The 17,226-nt window shown below is 38.2% G+C and overlaps 1 protein-coding gene across 5 annotated transcripts in view; it reads left to right on the top strand.

The window, feature by feature from the left end:
- Window positions 1–17,226, top strand: part of NBEA (neurobeachin) — a 625,086-nt gene that overhangs the window by 503,684 nt on the left and 104,176 nt on the right. For all 5 annotated transcript variants that reach the window (XM_055142057.1, XM_055142054.1, XM_055142047.1 and 2 more), the window contains one exon: window positions 4,696–4,811. In XM_055142057.1, the coding sequence (XP_054998032.1) occupies window positions 4,696–4,811 (116 nt within the window). The remainder of the gene's footprint in view (window positions 1–4,695; window positions 4,812–17,226) is intronic.

Below are 17,226 nucleotides of genomic sequence, written 5' to 3'. Positions count from 1 at the left end.
TCATCTAATAATTTCTCTTCCTTGGTAAAAGTGAAGACTTTGAGTCTGTGCGGCCGCTATTGCGGCCGCGCGGTTTTGGGTTTCTAATATTTTAGCTCAGTTCACAGTCAAAATGGATGGCTGCAAGAATCTGCTCTGGTGCCAAAATGGGTTAGGAGACCGCAGGATCACAGTCAGTAGGCGGGAGGCTCTGCTTCTCGTGCCGCGGCTCTTGGTTCATCTCTGGGCGGAAGGCGCTCAGGCCGACATTTTATGACAAAAGAGTTTTGTGGACTGTGGAAGTGGACTGTGAATACTGGTGTCAGGATAGATAAGAATCTGGAAACACTTTAGGTTGCCCTGTGAAAATCTTGTTATCAATTAATGGTAACAGGCATGGAATTATAGAATTGAAATGTAATGTATATATGTATTCTCATATACCATTTGCCATTGTAATAAAATGTCATTAATTTAATGTTTTTGGAGAGTTAATAGGATCTGTTTTGGCAAATACAGGAAAGATCTTCAAAGTTTTTAATACATGAAGATTATGTTACAATTTAGTAAATTAAATAAGATGCTTGTCAGCACACACCCAACCCGGGTTCAAACCGGAGCACCTCAGACGGGATCATGAGCCCTGACGGGTGTGATCCCTCAGCACAGAGCCAGGAATAAACCCTGAGCAAAGTCAGGTGTGGCCCAAAGCCACCCAAAATATTTTAGATGTTCAATTAGATATGCTTAATCTTAAAAAAAGCTTGGTTCAAATTTAAATTGGAAATAACAGATTCTGTCCCATCTTTCATGTGTCTCATCTTTCCTTTAACTTCTGTTATGTACAGGACAAATTGCTCAATAAAATTTTCTGTGAACAGAAAGATTTTGTATTAATCTGTGAAGGGGTCAGGTGGAGCAACAGTACAGCGGTTAGGCACTTGCCTTGTGTGCTGCCAACACAGATTCAGTCCCCTACACCCCAGACAACCTCCGGAGCCCAGACAGGAGTGATCACTAAGCATAGAGCCAGGAGTAAGACCTGAGTACTGCTAGATGTTGCCCAAAACCAAAACAAATAATAATAATAATAATAATAATAATAATAATAATGTGTCAAGTACTGTCCTTAGCTCCCAAACTCAACATGTGAGAGCCCTAGATACAGCAGGCTGTTCTTTGGTGGGAAACATACCAACATCTTTCAGAAATGGCAAAGCCCCTTAGCTTGAGATCTAATTCCCAGGATTAGCATTCCATTTTTTTCAATGGCATCTTTGAAAACTAGATTTGGGAGGTGGCGGGGGGGGCGGTGGTTCTAGATAAAAGGAAATACAAGTGTAATAGGAATAGAAGGTGGTGGTATCTTAGTATTCCAAGATTTAGGAAGCTGTACCTCAACAGGCACACCCATCCCATGAGTATGATTGTGGCTTTTCAAGAATGAAATAAGTATTAGAAAGGGTAAGGAACTTGCCTTGCATTTGACAACCTAGGTTTGACCCCTGGCATCAGATTTGTTCCCTGGAGTACTTCCAGGAGTGATTCCTGAGTCTATAACCAGGAGTAACCCCTGAACATTGCTAGCTGTTCACAAAACACAAAAAGAAAGAACGAATGAAAGGGAAGGAAGGAAGGAAGGAAGGGAGGGAGGGAGGGAGGGAGGGAGGGAGGGGGCTGGAGAGATAGAACAGGAGTTAAGGTATTAGCCTAGCATGTGCCTGACCCCATTTAAATCCCTGTACCATATAAGGTCGCTTGAGCACCACCAGCTGTGACTTGGAGGCCATCAAGCACACAGGGGTATAATTTTCTGCACTGCACCCTCAGACCCTCAGACCACCACCAGGAGCATTGCTGGCTAGGTCACCCAGACCCAATGAGCATTGCTTGAGAGCACCCATCTACTTACCCAAATGAGAATGAAAGAATCAAAGTGATAACTCACATGGATATACTTAGCATGCACAAGGCCCCAAGTTCAGTTCCGCATACCACACTCCTGATGGACTCAACCAACGGCCTATCTCTGTGGAAGAGGCAGGAAGCTTAGGAGAGAGGGGGAGGGAGAGGGAGAGAGAGGTGGGGGAGGAGGGTAGAAGGGGAGAGGAAGAGGGAGGGAGGGGAGAGAGAGAGAGGGAGAGTGAGGGAGGGGGAGAGAATCAATTGAACAACTGAAAATGGCCTTTTCTCTGTCAGATTCTGAATATTATTTTTTCAAACCTCTACTAAATTGTTAAAAATTATATTACCAAATGTTAAAGACAACTGAGTTTATTTGCAATACCTAATTGTCTTTATTAAATGATTCGTGATTCGGCAGTGTCCACCTCTTTAGCAAGTAGAAAGGTGCCCCGAACAGGTGTCCATGGTGGAAGGTTTTTACAGGCATAATGAGGACAGGCTAAGAAGGGGAATTTCTTCCTACCTGTGGGACTGGGAAAAGTCCTATGGCAGATGGTCTCCTCTGAGGAATAAAAAATTGACCCCGTATTGGTGCTATCCAGAAAATTCCACATAGACTGGTTAGGACTGCCCTCCTTGGGGGGTCTGGGATTTGAGGGCCCCTTTGTAGGGAGCAGAACCAGAGTTAGGTGTGAAGTCTCGGTTATCTTAGCGCGTCCATGTGGTGCCTCTGTGTTTCTATTTTTTTTTAAATAAAAATTTTCTTTTATTAAATCACCATGTGGAAGATTACAATGCTTTCAGGCTTAGGTCTCAGTTATACAATGCTGAAACAACCATCCCTTCACCAGCACCCATATACCACCACCCAAAAAAAAAAAAAACCACACAGTACACCAGTACACCTCCCATCCCGCCCCCCCACCCCCCGCCGTACTTTAACAACTAAGTCCAGGAAGATTTCTTCCAGATATTGGATCATTGCAGGCTTGAAAATCCAATCTGTGGTCGTCATAATATGGCGGACACCGCGCCCTTCATCCCCGGAGAGAAAGAGGCAAGAGAGAGAGAGAGAGAGAGAGAGAGAGAAATACCTTTCCCCTCCTGGGCAGGCACGGGGCCGAGGCTTAGTTCTCAGGCTGGAGACATTCTGCGAGGAGTTGCCCATGCCGAAAGAGGTTTTGCTGGGTCTGGATTCACGCTCGTGCAGCTGCGGAGAGCGTGTTTCTATTTTTAAATAGTGATTAGTAAGCTGTTTAGACCAAACTGTTTCAATTTTTTAAAAAAGGTCAGGTTTGGGGGCCGGAGCGATAGCACAGCGGGTAGGGCGTTTGCCTTGCACGAGGCCGACCCGGGTTCGATCCCCGGCATCCCACATGGTCCCCCAAGCACTGCCAGGAGCAATTCCTGAGTGCAAAGCCAGGAGTAACCCCTGAGCATCGCTGGGTGTGACCCAAAAAAGCAAAAAAAAAAAAAAAAAGTCAGGTTTGTTACCTCAGTCTAAGGCAGGGGTGGGGCCCTGGGGCTGGAACTTAATAAAGTTCCTACACCTGAAGGTAGGAATTGAAAAGGTCAGGGAAGCTTGCTCTTAAGTAGTGATCGTATTCAAAACAGCCTGTGACCAGACTTTCAGCAGAATACCCACCTTCCATTATTATTTTGGTAAGCACACTGAAGCTCAGACATTTCGCCACTCACACAGCCATCCTGTTTATTTCTTTTAATATGGTCTCATGGACTTTCTTCAGAGCTTTCCCATATTTTTGAAGTTCAGTTGTTTTTTTCCCCCAGCATGAGGGGGCTGTTGGGGAGGGGCTGTTATATGCATGTGCACACTGTGAAAAGGCTGATGATGCTGCAAGTTCAGTGGCAGTTGTTATGATTTACAATCAAGTCCTCTGCCTGTTAGCAGGTCCAACCACCTTCAAACCTCTACTAAATTGTTAAAAATTATATTACCAAATGTTAAAGACAACTGAGTTTATTTGCAATACCTCACTGACAGCCATGAAGCAGATTTGTTCTACTATTTAAAAGTTACTTTTATGTATTAGCATTATTTTATGTTTGGTACAGGACTGATAAAAATCCCTCAGTGTGGGGGGCTGGAGTGATAGCACAGCGGGTAGGGCGTTTGCCTTGCACGCGGCCGACCCGGGTTCGAATCCCAGCATCCCATATGGTCCCCCGAGCACCGCCAGGAGTAATTCCTGAGTGCATGAGCCAGGAGTGACCCCTGTGCATCGCTGGGTGTGACCCAAAAAAAAAAAGCAAAAAAAAAAAAAAAATCCCTCAGTGTAGCCATATTATGCAGTTGGGAACTTTCAAACTGGTTTGTCCATTTAATAGCACTGTGTTGCACTGTCATCCCATTGTTTGAGCAGGCACCAGTAACGTCTCCATTGTGAGACTTGTTTGTTACTGTTTTTGGCATATCGAATATGCCATGGGTAGTTTCCCAGGCTCTGCCGTGCGGGCAGGATACTCTTGGTAGCTTGCTGGGCTCTTTGAGAGGGATGGAAAAATTGAAACCGGGTCAGCCGCATGCAAGGCAAACACTTACCCAATGGTCTATTGCTCCGACGTACATATATATATATATATTCATATATATATATGTATATATAATTTAAGTCTGTAATGAATATTAAAATTCCTAACATCTGCAGATACAATATATTATAATTTATCTAAAAAGGAAAAAAATATTTTATATTGAATCCTAGTAAACTAATGTATTAGTTAAGATTAGCATTCTTAAAGTCATGAAGTAAAAGACGCTTTGTTTGTTGTCACTTATTTAATTGCTAGGAGGATATCACTGGCCACTCCTCGACAGCTTTATAAATCTTCTAACATGACACAGCGTTGGCAAAGAAGGGAAATTTCAAACTTCGAATATTTGATGTTTCTTAATACGATAGCAGGTAAGACATCTCATTCTTTAATCTCATGCTTATGTTCATCAAAGTCATTGGTAATGTGACTTGATGGGATATATTTTTCTCATCGGAATTCAGATAGCCTTAGGAAAAATATTGGAGCACTCACATTAAATGTTATCAGAAACTGTATAAGCTCGTACCGAGGTTTTAGATGCATTTGTTGTTGAAGAGTCTTTTCCTTGCTCTCCTTCTGCCATTTCCTTTGCTGACAGCTTTGTCTGAAGGTTTATTAGAGTCAACAAACCATTGCAGAGAGTGTCTGGAAATAATAATGGGAAAATGTAATTTCACTACTTTGTCATTCTCAACAATAGCAGCTAGACAGGAGAATAACAACAGGATTCTGCCTAGTACAGATGTCACCTGGATTATGGCATGATTGGGTTACAACATTTTTTTCCTTAAATATCTTCAAATAAAAATATAAAATCAGATTACGTTTCTAGGTGATGAGTAACTGCCAACAACTTCAGCAGCACCATGCTTATGAATTAAAAGAGAGAATTACTTTTGTTTTTCTACCATACCATTGTTTGTAGTAGTTAAACATGTAGGACGTCTATGGACCTCTTTTTTCCCTATATTTTTCTCTAAAAGCCATAATTTATGTTTGGTTCTGAAGTTTTATTAATAAGGGCTTACAAAAAGCTTTTTGCGATCAGAGAATTTTAACCACTTGGAGCCATAAAGTCCCCTTTGGTTATTGTTTAATTGTATATGCTTAGCAGCATGAATCTAGAGCAGTTTTCTGAATCATTGCTCAAGCAGAAAAGTGTATAATTTTACCCTTTAGGTTATTGTATATGTGTGTGAATGTGGTACTAACATGTAGATGTGAAATATATGTAGTAAACATGAAATAGGCTTTTACTTTGGGGGTGTGGGTCTATCATACCCAGCAGAGTTCAGGAGATTATATCGTGCCAGGAGTGCATATTCACTACCAGTTGAGCACTTGCCTTTGTTCTTGCATTTTAACCATTATTTTCTACTGTTAATTCTTTTGCTAATATAAGAGTATCCTAGATGTACAATCAAAGCATGTTTATTCCATGTGTTAATTTTATAATAGATTTTCATATACATTATAATGTGTTATATTCATATGACTTTATGGTGTATTTTATAGATACTTATTGACTGTATCATGTATTTTTCTTAAAGAAACCCATTCATTCTCCTCAAAGTGTGTATATATACATATGTATGAATGTATATGTATGAATGTAAAATATATTATACTATTAAATACGTGTGATTTGCATATAAAGAGAATGAACTTAAATATCTGGGTTTTTTTTTCTTTTTTCACTTTTTGGGTCACACCTGGCAATGCACAGGGGTTACTCCTGGCTCTGCACTCAAACATCACTCCTGACGGTGCTCAGGGGACCATGTGGGGTGCTGGGAATTGAACCCTGGTCGGCCGCATGCAAGGCAAACGCCCTACCTGCTGAGCTATCGCTTCAGCCCCTGAACTTAAATATCTGAAATATAAAGAACTTATCTGGTTAGCATGTTTAGGTAAACAGTATAGTAAAAATAACAGAAAGAGCATACGATCAAAGCTAGGAATGATAGAATCTCAAATCTGCCGACCTATTTTGTTTTGTTTTGTTTTGTTTTGTTTTGTTTTGCTTTGGTTTTTGGATCATACCCAGTTGTCCTCGGGGCTGATTCTTGATTCTGTGCCCCAGGAACACTCTAAACAGTTTGAGGGGCATTTGGGGTACTAGGGATTGAACTCGGTTGGCTGCATGCAGTGCAAGTGCCCGACCCTCTGTAGTACTTCTCCAGTCCAGACCTGCCAACTTTATATTCTAGAGCAGAGGAGGAATTCTTAGTTGTAATCTTTTAGGAATTTCCTCTTTCAACAGCTGTGTGTTTTATACGTTTAGTAATCTGTTGTAACAGTAGATATGTTTGGTTTAATAAAATTTCATTTTAATGTTGATTTTAATGTTTCTTCCTATTTAAATTTTGTTCTCCTTGGCCATATGAATTGTGCCGACATTAATTTTTTTAGTGATCTGGAATTTATATTCCTGTTATTTATTCTCATATATATATATGCTATTTTTGAATCCTCTAAATGTTTTTCTCACATTATTAACAAAAAGAATCAGTTGACATGTCCAGTCACTCCCATGTGAGATAAGATCTTTCACCTCATTGCTTATTCTTGTCAATGTTATTACCCAGGATTCAAACTCCTTTGCATATTTAGAAGGATTAATGCTATTGAAATTTTCTTGTTGTTAACTCGGCATGAAATTATAAGCTTGATATATCTTCTTCTGAATTTTCAGAATAGCGTTATCTTCACATTCTACTGCAGTATCTTTTCTTTTATATTCCCGGTGTTAAATCTTTCCATTACCTATTCATGATCTTTTTTTTTTTTTAACAGGCTCAGTATCTACTAAAAGTCACGGATGAGCATAGATCTCTTTCTCTTTTGGTTGTACTAGAGATATTGGGAGTTTGAGCAGGCACCAGTAACGTCTCTCATTGAGAGACTTATTGTTACTGTTTTTGGCATATCCAATAGGCACGGGTAGCTTGCCAGGCTGTGCCGCGCGGGCTGGATACTCTTGGTAGCTTGCCGGGCTCTCCGAGAGGGGCGGAGGTATCAAACTCCGGTCGACCACATGAAAGGCGAACGCCCAACCGCTGTGCTATCGCTCTAGCCCATTGGGAGTTATCAATGTAAAAACCGAAAGATGGAGTGTCACAGCTCACTTCCAGCTCAGCTTCCAGTCCAGTTGGTTTGACATTAAATGGTTATCGATTCTAAGATGCGATTCTCTCTATGCTTTTGGATAAGACTACAATGTAGTTTGTTGTTTTCAAGAACTTCTCTGTCTCCATCCCTTCCAATTGATTTTATTGATGACTGAAATTTGATCCACAGTATATTGTACAATACCACTTGTAGGTACCACCTACTTCATTTCTCTTGCTTTCTGGGAATCTCTTTCTCTGACTTTAGAAAGATTGTACTCTGCACAGAGGTCATATTATAACCTCTCTGAAAGGTAACCTATGAACTGTATGTGCACCCTTTATTCTCCTCCATGACTGTATATACAGCTCTTATTCTCTGATTGGACAGTCTTTGGGGTTTTAAGCCAGAGAACACAAATTGTAAAGGAAATTTAAATATCTTCTTACTCTCTTTAAAATCACTGGAGTCTATTTTATTTGAGGAAGCAAATAAAATGTAGCCATTGATTTTTTTAAAGAATGTATATGTATTTTAGATACTACCAAGAGTGTTTCGCCCACACAGCAGAGCCAGACAAGCTACCCATGGCGTATTCGACATGCCAAAAACAGTAACAAGTCTCACAATGAGACGTTACTGGTGCCCACTTGAGCAAATCAATGAGCAACGGGATGACAGTGACAGTGATACAGTGATGTATATTTACTTTACTGTGATAAGTAAACATTAAGTCTACCAATTGTGGAATAGAAAATAAGTATGCAGGAAGATTTAGGAACTCAGAGCACTTACAGTTTGATGGGTAAATTAAATATATGTAAGGACATATTAAAACAGCTGATATTAAGTGTTGAGTAAAATCTATAAATAGTGAATGTTGCAAAAGCTAAAGAGTGTATTTAGAGAATTCAGAGATTAATATAAGATAATCTAATCAATGGAAGCCTCATAGAAAAGATAAACTTTAAATTAAGTTGTAAAGGCTTACTGTCATCTGTAGGTGACTATCCAGGCAAAAGGAGCCTTTATGAAAAGTAGAATGGAATTGGAGAAAGTTGTGAATTTAAATATCCTGAAGTCATCTCTGGATGTGTTTCTGAGAGTTCTTCTGCAGCTATTGTCCTCAAGGTTTAACAGGATTGCCGTTTGTACTGAGTGCCAGCATTGATGATTTGGAGGATAATTTTTTTTTCTTTTTGGGTCACACCCAGCAATGCATAGGGGTTACTCCTGGCTTTGCACTCAGGAACTACCCCTAGTGGTGCTCAGGGAACCATATGGGATGCTGGGAATCGAACCCGGGTCAGCCGCATGCAAGGCAAACACCCTTCCCGCTGTGCTATTGCTCCAGCCCCAGGAGGACAATTTTTACAGAAGTCTTGGTAGCGAATGCAGTGACTGAATGCTTGTCATGAACTACTCGAATGAGTACTTGACTACCTGAATACCAAACTATGAATTCTCTAAAACAATTTATATAAGTTTTGTTTCAACAAAAGAATCTTCTGAGTGCACTTAGTTCTAAGACTCTTTTAGATTCTGATGCTCTAATTCTAGAGCTGGGCTTGCAGTTATCAGCTCTAAAGTGCTACTTGTTTTTCTAAAGTTGTTCACAGTAATTTACATTCAATATTCCAACACCAATCCCACCTCCTTTACACCTTTCCACCACTGCTATTTCGAATTTTCCCACCATCACCCAAGCCCGCCCCAAAGGCAGATCCTAAATAATTTATTTTGTATTGCTTGTTAGGAATAATATGCTAAAAATGATCCAAAAAGATTACTAACATATTATTACAGGTTGAACCTTGTGTGCATGTAGATAGATAGATAGATAGATAGATAGATAGATAGATAGATAGATAGATAGATAGATAGATAGAGAGATTGATTGATATTGGTTGCCTTCTGGTTTACACCCCATCAAATGTGGTATACTACTCCTGGTACAGTAGTGGCTTAAAGAATGAATGGGTTGCAGGATCTGGGGGAGCAGACATGGCCTTAGGTGAGGGGGCTATCACAGGACAGGGACCTGGCTGGGCATCATCGGCCACTACACTAGCAAATACTATCAACACAGACCTAGAAGTGTTCCTGAGACACAGATGATGTCCACATTATAGAGGTTTAGGTTTAGAATGCAAAGATTCATTCCTGACAAGTCCCCACATGTCTGGTACTATTGGTCCAGCACCTACATTTTGGAAATAACTGCCTTACTCCTATATTCTTTTTTTTTTTTTGGTTTTTGGGTCACACCTGGCGATGCACAGGGGTTACTCCTGGCTCTGCACTCAGGAATTACTCCTGGCGGTGCTCAGAGGACCATATGGGATGCTGGGATTTGAACCCAGGTCAGCCGCGTGCAAGGCAAATGCCCTACCTGCTATGCTATCACTCCAGCCCCACTCCTATATTCTTTGAAAAGTCTGAAGAACATAGTGGCATGGTCTTACATATGGTAAGGTCCTGTAGCCTTCTTCTTCTCTAGCACTGTCTGGTTGGCAGTTCAGCACTGTGTTCTGAATGAATACCTTAAAGCTTTGTCTTATCATGTTCAAGTTTAGTATGGTACGATGGAAGGGGAGGGCAAATTTTATCAGTAAATACCCAATCTAATGAGTGTATGTGTGTACTCTTTAAGCATATACATGATTTCATGGATATATTATGTGAATTCACTAGAATCCTTTAAGCTTTTTAATTAAAGATAGAAGATAAAGAATTGGAATCTGATTGAGAAGACAGTATTTTCTGTTTTCATATTTGGATGAGGATTTTATAATATATATGTTACACATGAATTATACATCCCTGTCACTGTCACTGTCACCCCGTTGATCAACAATTTGCTTGTGCAGGCCCAGTAACATCTCCATTCATCCTAGCCCTAAGATTTTAGCAGCCTCTTTTTACTCATCCTTCCTATCGGTGCCACGTTAGAGGCTCTTCAGGGTCAGGGTAATGAGGCCCATCATTGTTACTGTATTTGGCATATTAATACGCCACTGGGAACTTGCCAGGCTCTTCCATGCAGGCAGTAAACTCTCGCTGGCTTGCCAGGTTCTCCCAAGAGGGAGAACTAGGCTATCAGATGTCCCTCGGCTGCAAATGCTGCCACTCGCTTTAGGGAGCTTGGTTTTATAGTCTCTGGATGTTGGCCATTGGTGGGATTACACGGCGCAAGGGGCAGTTTCTGGGTGAGACTGCCTAGCTACTGGAAAATGGGGAGTCTGGGTGGAAGAGGCTCAGACCCTATCTGAGCAGCGTTGGAGATCTCAGTCTTGGGTCCCACACACCTGGGTTCCTCTGCCAATTCCTTCATGTGTGAGTTCCTCAGAATATGTGGAGAGTGGCCTTGAGCATGCTTGTGGCTGGGTTCCAGAGGTCTTCAACTGCCGGAATTATACATATATAACTTATATACATTGTAAAATCTTTATACATGCTTTACATACATTATACACATAAAATGTATGTATGTATATATACATCATATATTATAATGTATAATGTACTGCACATTATATAATACTGTAGCACTGTTGTCCCGTTGTTTATCAATTTGCTCGAGTGGGCACCAGTAACGTCTCCATTGTGAGACTTGTTGTTACTGTTTTTGGCATATCTAATACATTATGCTCTATAATGTATATGTGCATGATATGTGTATGTGTGCAGACATACAGTAATTGTATATATACATATAATGTATGTAGGTATATAATGCATATAACATAATTTTACTTGAAGCATCTTGATTTGAAATACTGTTAATAATAGTGTTTTATTATATTGTTAATAATAACATAAGGTGTTCAAACACATACCCTCAGTCAGAGTATCCCCTTCCTTCCACCATTGTCTCAGGGTCTTTTTTCCAGCCACCCCCATCTTTGTGCCCTTGGTAAGCTCAGTTCTGTAGACCACTCCTCAGGTTTCACTGCTCTTGGCAACTTGTTATTCCCTTACTATGTTTTTATATATTCCACATATGAGACATATCATTCTGTGTCTGTTCCTCTCCTTCTGACTGACTTCACTTAGCCTGATGCCATCTGGTTTTTTCCACAAAATGGAAAATTGCATGATTTTTTCTTTTCTTACAGTGGAGTAGTATTTTATGTTGGTTTCATGTTTTTTAAAGATCATCAATATAAGTTAATCCTCATTTTCTATGAAACTATTTTGTTTACTATACCATACCCTCTGATTTATCTTTACAGAATGAACTACAAAGACATATTACAATCCTCATATTGGTTTCTATTTGTTGGTATTTCTCATGCTTTATCAATTTTGTTTTTCTGTTTCTAGATGCTTTCAGTGAAAACAAATGACTAGAGAAATTCAGTAGGGATACAAAATGGATATTGGAATACTTCAAATATAAATATTAAAGAGTCAATAAAGTGGATTTTGCAGTAGTGAAACATAGTAGAATGTATTAATCATGTAGGACATACTGTACAGTATAAAATGAGTGGCAATCTTATAAAAAGTAATGGTTAAAAAGTTAAAGATCATAATGAAATTCATCAAAATACCACTGTAAAAGCAAAGGTGTAAAAATATACCAGACAGTCTCAAATGTTGCAAACATGTGAAGCAGCAAGAACTCTCTGCTGTTTCTAAGGGAGTATCTGGGAAAGTGGTATGTGTTCCCACTCTGAAACCTGGCATTTTCACTCTTAAGCATATACCCAACAATAATGCTGGTCTATGTTAACTTAATGAGCACATCTTAAAAGTATGCACAACAGCACATGCTGAGAGCACATTTGCAATGTTCATGATGCTTCTGTTTTACTTCCCCCAAGTTGGAAACTACCTAACACCAGTGTAATGGCGTTAGGCAGTGTAGTGGTTCAGTAAATTGTACATTTATGCAGTGGAACGTTATGCAGCAATAAAATTAACCCATATGAATCTATATGGATGAATCATTCAAACAAAATGTTGAGCAAAAGAAGTCATATATAAAGTCTGCATTAGTATGAGATAGGGATGCATACTTATTGATCTTTGGTTTTAGAAAGTGAAGATTGTGATCATTTTTGTTAAAGGTCCAAGGCAATGACCAATACAAAGAACTGGGGACAGTCAGTGGGATACTGGTGATCCTGCCTTTGGTCTGGGTGCAGGTTGCACAAGTCTTTTCACTTTTCAATATTCAGTGTACAGTAATGCTTTAACAGAACATTTGGATCTGTTGGGCGGAAAAGGAATGCTTTATAAAGCATGCTGTAGTAGCGTCCTGTATTAGTGCATTACTTTTAGACTAGTTTTAGACTCTCATAATATGCACATATGTGTTACATATATATATATAAACACTTGTATATAAACAAACAAATTTCACTATATGTGTGAAGGCTTTGTAATGACATATTCAGGTAGTTGAAAGTTTGTTAGGTATACAGGTAAACTACTTTTTTAAAAACACAAGATGTTCATGGTATTTTATTTATAAGATTAGATTAATAAGTGATTACTGTTAAACGTAAAGTATGGAAAAGTATAATTTTAAATATTAATTACACATCAGCATAAACACCAGAATAAACATTTTTAGTGCTTTTTTTGTGTATAATTTGTCATTGAGAAACTGCTATACATAAAATTTCACATTCTACTTTTATACTTCATTTCATTCAGTATTCTTTAATGATGAGATTTTTTTTAACTGCATGAGAGCTAAGATGCTGACATGATTTAATTATCTTGAATTTGGGGTTTTGCTTTATTTTTTCTTTTTACTTTTCAAAGAACAATAAGTTTTTGAAGATTCTATGAAAGAATTTTAATGATGCTTAGAGTTTCACTAAAATTGTAGTTTCAACCACCTAATTCCTAGAGTTGAACTAATTTTGTTTTTATTGTATTCTGATAAAACCTATACCTCATTTTAAACTTTATTATTTATACTATGAAGAAGATATTAAAATCTGACACTCTTGTTTTAAAAAAAATTGAGTGATTGCTAACATAGTGTAGTGTAAATTAGGTTTAAGGATTTTTTTTTTTTACGGTTTTTGAGTTTTTTGGTTTTTGTTTTTTTCATATGATCAGCTAATGAATTCAGCAGAACTTCTTCAACCCCAACCTTTTTCTCCTGTTTAGCATTTTCCACTTTTTTACCCCGTGATGTACAAGCCCTCCCTGGTTAATTATGTATATATTTAGCTACTGCATGTGTTAGGCTTATTATTGTCATCTAATTAGATGTAACTTGAACTGCTTGCTTCTAGAAAAATCATTAAAAATTCTTTCCTAATGACCTAGAGATGACAAAATGTCTGTAAAGTGTGAAGAAGCAGACAAGCACAGGAACATCGCTCTTAAAGAGTGTTAATCCAGATGCTGCAATCATCTAATTAAACAATATTTTGCTGTCATTAACATTTTCACCAAGGAATTGCAGTTATAATTTCTTTGTCAGCTGTCTCTAGATCACTTTACCTTCAAAACTAAAGTGCCATATAAAAACATTAAATTGGATGGTTTAATTAAAAAGTTTTTTTTTAAATGGAGGAACATACCCAGTTTCTGAGATCTCATTTATTGTGCTTCACTTTTATTGAGTAGATTAATGTCATAGGCTTGCAATATTTAATATTCACCTCCTAAGATATATTCTTGTAGGTATAGTTAGAGAGAAAGAGAGAAAGAGAGAGAAGGGGAAAGAGAGAAAGAGAGAGAGAAAGAAATCTGTACATTTACTGCTGAGAAAGAAAACAATTCTACCAATTACAGCACAGAGCTATTTACTAAAATTCAGTTAGCCTAAAGAAAAATTTGACAAAATTATACCCAGCTGTGCCAGCACCTAGAAGACATTACTTTGGAAATGACTTGCTTTTTTTTTCCAGGAGCTGGGGTGTTAGTTTCATAAATAGCCCTTTTGTCTCACAGAGATGTTCAATAAAATAAAGCGATAATACTAATTAATGCTAAGACTTATTAATGCAAAATTGAAAACACCTAATTATTTTTTAATCTATGTGATTTTTAAATACGTTATGCACTTTTATTCTAATATATAAATACATTGGGCTTTTTAATTCTAATGTACATATATTATATAATAAATTATAATGTACATATTAACTGTATATTGTAAGACTTTTATGTAGAGATTTTTATCTTAAAATGATATAATGGCACTATGTGAGTACATTTATTTACAAAGTTCACTGTATTTATTGTAAATGGTTTCTTGAGATTTGGTGTTTTTTAAGTGCTAAATTTTACTTAGCATTTATTTTCAAAGAACCTTTTTAGCATATTAAAAGTAAAGGACAAAAATGTGGGACAGAGCAATTGCCATGAGCTGTCACTGCATCAATTGATTGCATGTTTTAAAAAATAATGCTTTTTCCCCTATGCTATATATCGTCCCCAAAACATCATTATATCTTCTTCTTGATTAGAAAGTAGTTTTTATCAAAAGACTGGTGTTTTCAAGTATGCTCTTTATTTTTCTGCTGTTAGTATTTATATGATACACTTAAATTCTCATTTAATGAAAATTGTTTATTTTGACAGTTCTTCCCTTAGCATGTGTTATAAAACAAAGGTTTAAAAGTAATTACTGCATTCTAATTTTCATCTATTGATTTTTAGAACTAAAATATAGGTTATAAAATTAATTTATCCTAATAAAAATATTGTTAAATAGTATAAGACTTACTTTTCATTAAAAATCTACAGATATTTATATAGAATGGTAAACCAATAAAAATGACAAAACATGCTACGTATATCATAGACTCGGTTAGAACACAAAAATATAATGTCTTTTAACCAAGCCAGGCATTCTCTGTATTTACACATAGAGCAGAATGCTGAGAATAATAATATGCTCTGGAGTAATACATCCCCGACTATCAGTAATAAATTTTATAATGTTAAGTATTATATTTTATAATGTGGCTTCTTTAGCCTAGCACTTTCATGTGCAAAAGAACTAGTTCTATTTTATTTTTCTCAGCATTATTCCTCATACTTGAAGAGTTCAATTCTCCGAGCTACTAGCTGCAGACATTTCCTTCTCGTCTAACTACACATTCATAATGTCATTATCCCCCTCCCCCTCCCTCTCTTATATGTGCTTCTGTGTTTTTGCTATCTTACCTCCTACTCTGCTGATATTTTTTTCTCTATCTGACTTATGTTTGTTTTATTTTTTTTTAAACTTGGCTCATTTTCTTCCTTTTTATCACATCATCTTCACTCTTTTAGTAAACATTAATGGGCAAACAGTATGTACCCCAAACAGAGCTTTAAGAACAACAAATACCCAGACTCTACATGAATTTATAAACCTTTGAAGAGACAGACACGTAAACAGTGACACATATTAGCTCTCACACATCTGCCTAAGTGCCATAGTGGGAGAATGACGAGAGGACAAAGGGACCAGCCTAACCTTACTGTTACCTCATGTTAGGAAACGCAGAGTGAAAGCAGCAGTCTGCCCTCTGTCACCACCAGCATGTGCAGGAGATACCTGTGTTGATGTACACGCTGAAACTATCTGTGATTTGTTGGAAACTCTCAGGCTAGATAGTCACCAAATACGTGTTTACTAGATAAATGGGGATTTCATTTGATACTTATTACAGCACTGAGCTATGACTTAGGTTGTGGTTTGTTTGTTTTTTTCTATTCCACAGCCACATTTCCTAGGTGCTCAAAAAGAGATACCACACGATGTCAGATGTTGACAATGAACAAGCTATTGCATGCATTATCTGTGTTACTGTTAATGCTATACGTGATGTGTGCACCAAGAATAGTAGAAAGCCTTGTCAGTAAATATTGATGAGATACAGTACCAGAGCAATAATGTAGTGGGTAGGGGCTTGCCTAGCACACAGCAGATTTCCTTTCAATCCCCAGGACTGCATATGTTCCCTGACACACTTCTGGAAGTGATCCTTGAGCATAGAACAGGAGTAATCTCTGAACAAAGCTTCATGTGGCTCTAAAGCAAAGTAAATAAAGCATTAAAATAAATATTGGTGATATAGCTTTTTTTGTAGGAATCTGATTGAAAATTTACAAAGTTACCCAAGAGCCGATCATAACGCATTTTTACAAAGTAAATAATTTTGTCAGCCTGCCAGGTGTGGCCATGCCTGGCACTCATGCTCTTCAGGGGATGACTCTGGTAACCCCCAAACCCTGCCAGCTCAATACCAAATCATTGAAAACATTAGGCCCACACCAACCAGCACTGCAGGTAATAGCCCCAGAAGAGAAGTAAATAAACAGCAGATCCAAATGTACCCCTTTAAAATGAAACAACACAATACAGAAAGAAAATTCAGTTTGAGCACTTAAAAAAGTGGGTTCAAAGTGCGTGTGGCATGTACATCTCTACTTTAATGTACTGGCACTCGAGTATTTCTATGTCTACACTGATAAGTGCCAAACTCACTGTGAAATGCAGTTGCCAGCGGTAGAGCTCTTAGGGAGATGCTCACCGTCAGAGAGCACTATCACAGCTGATCAGTGTGCAAGGCAGCCGAGCAACTTCCTCCCACCATCACCCCCAGGACCCTTGCCATAGCTTGCAAGATGGCACTGTTTCACCTTAGAGGGAGAAAAGTGGAACCTGGCAGGACTCCTGGGCCAAGTTCTAGTGGCCCGAGCCTG

Source organism: Sorex araneus, chromosome 1 (assembly GCF_027595985.1).
Source record: "Sorex araneus isolate mSorAra2 chromosome 1, mSorAra2.pri, whole genome shotgun sequence".
Classification (NCBI taxonomy): domain Eukaryota; kingdom Metazoa; phylum Chordata; class Mammalia; order Eulipotyphla; family Soricidae; genus Sorex; species Sorex araneus.
This window is presented reverse-complemented; position numbering and strand designations above follow the sequence as displayed.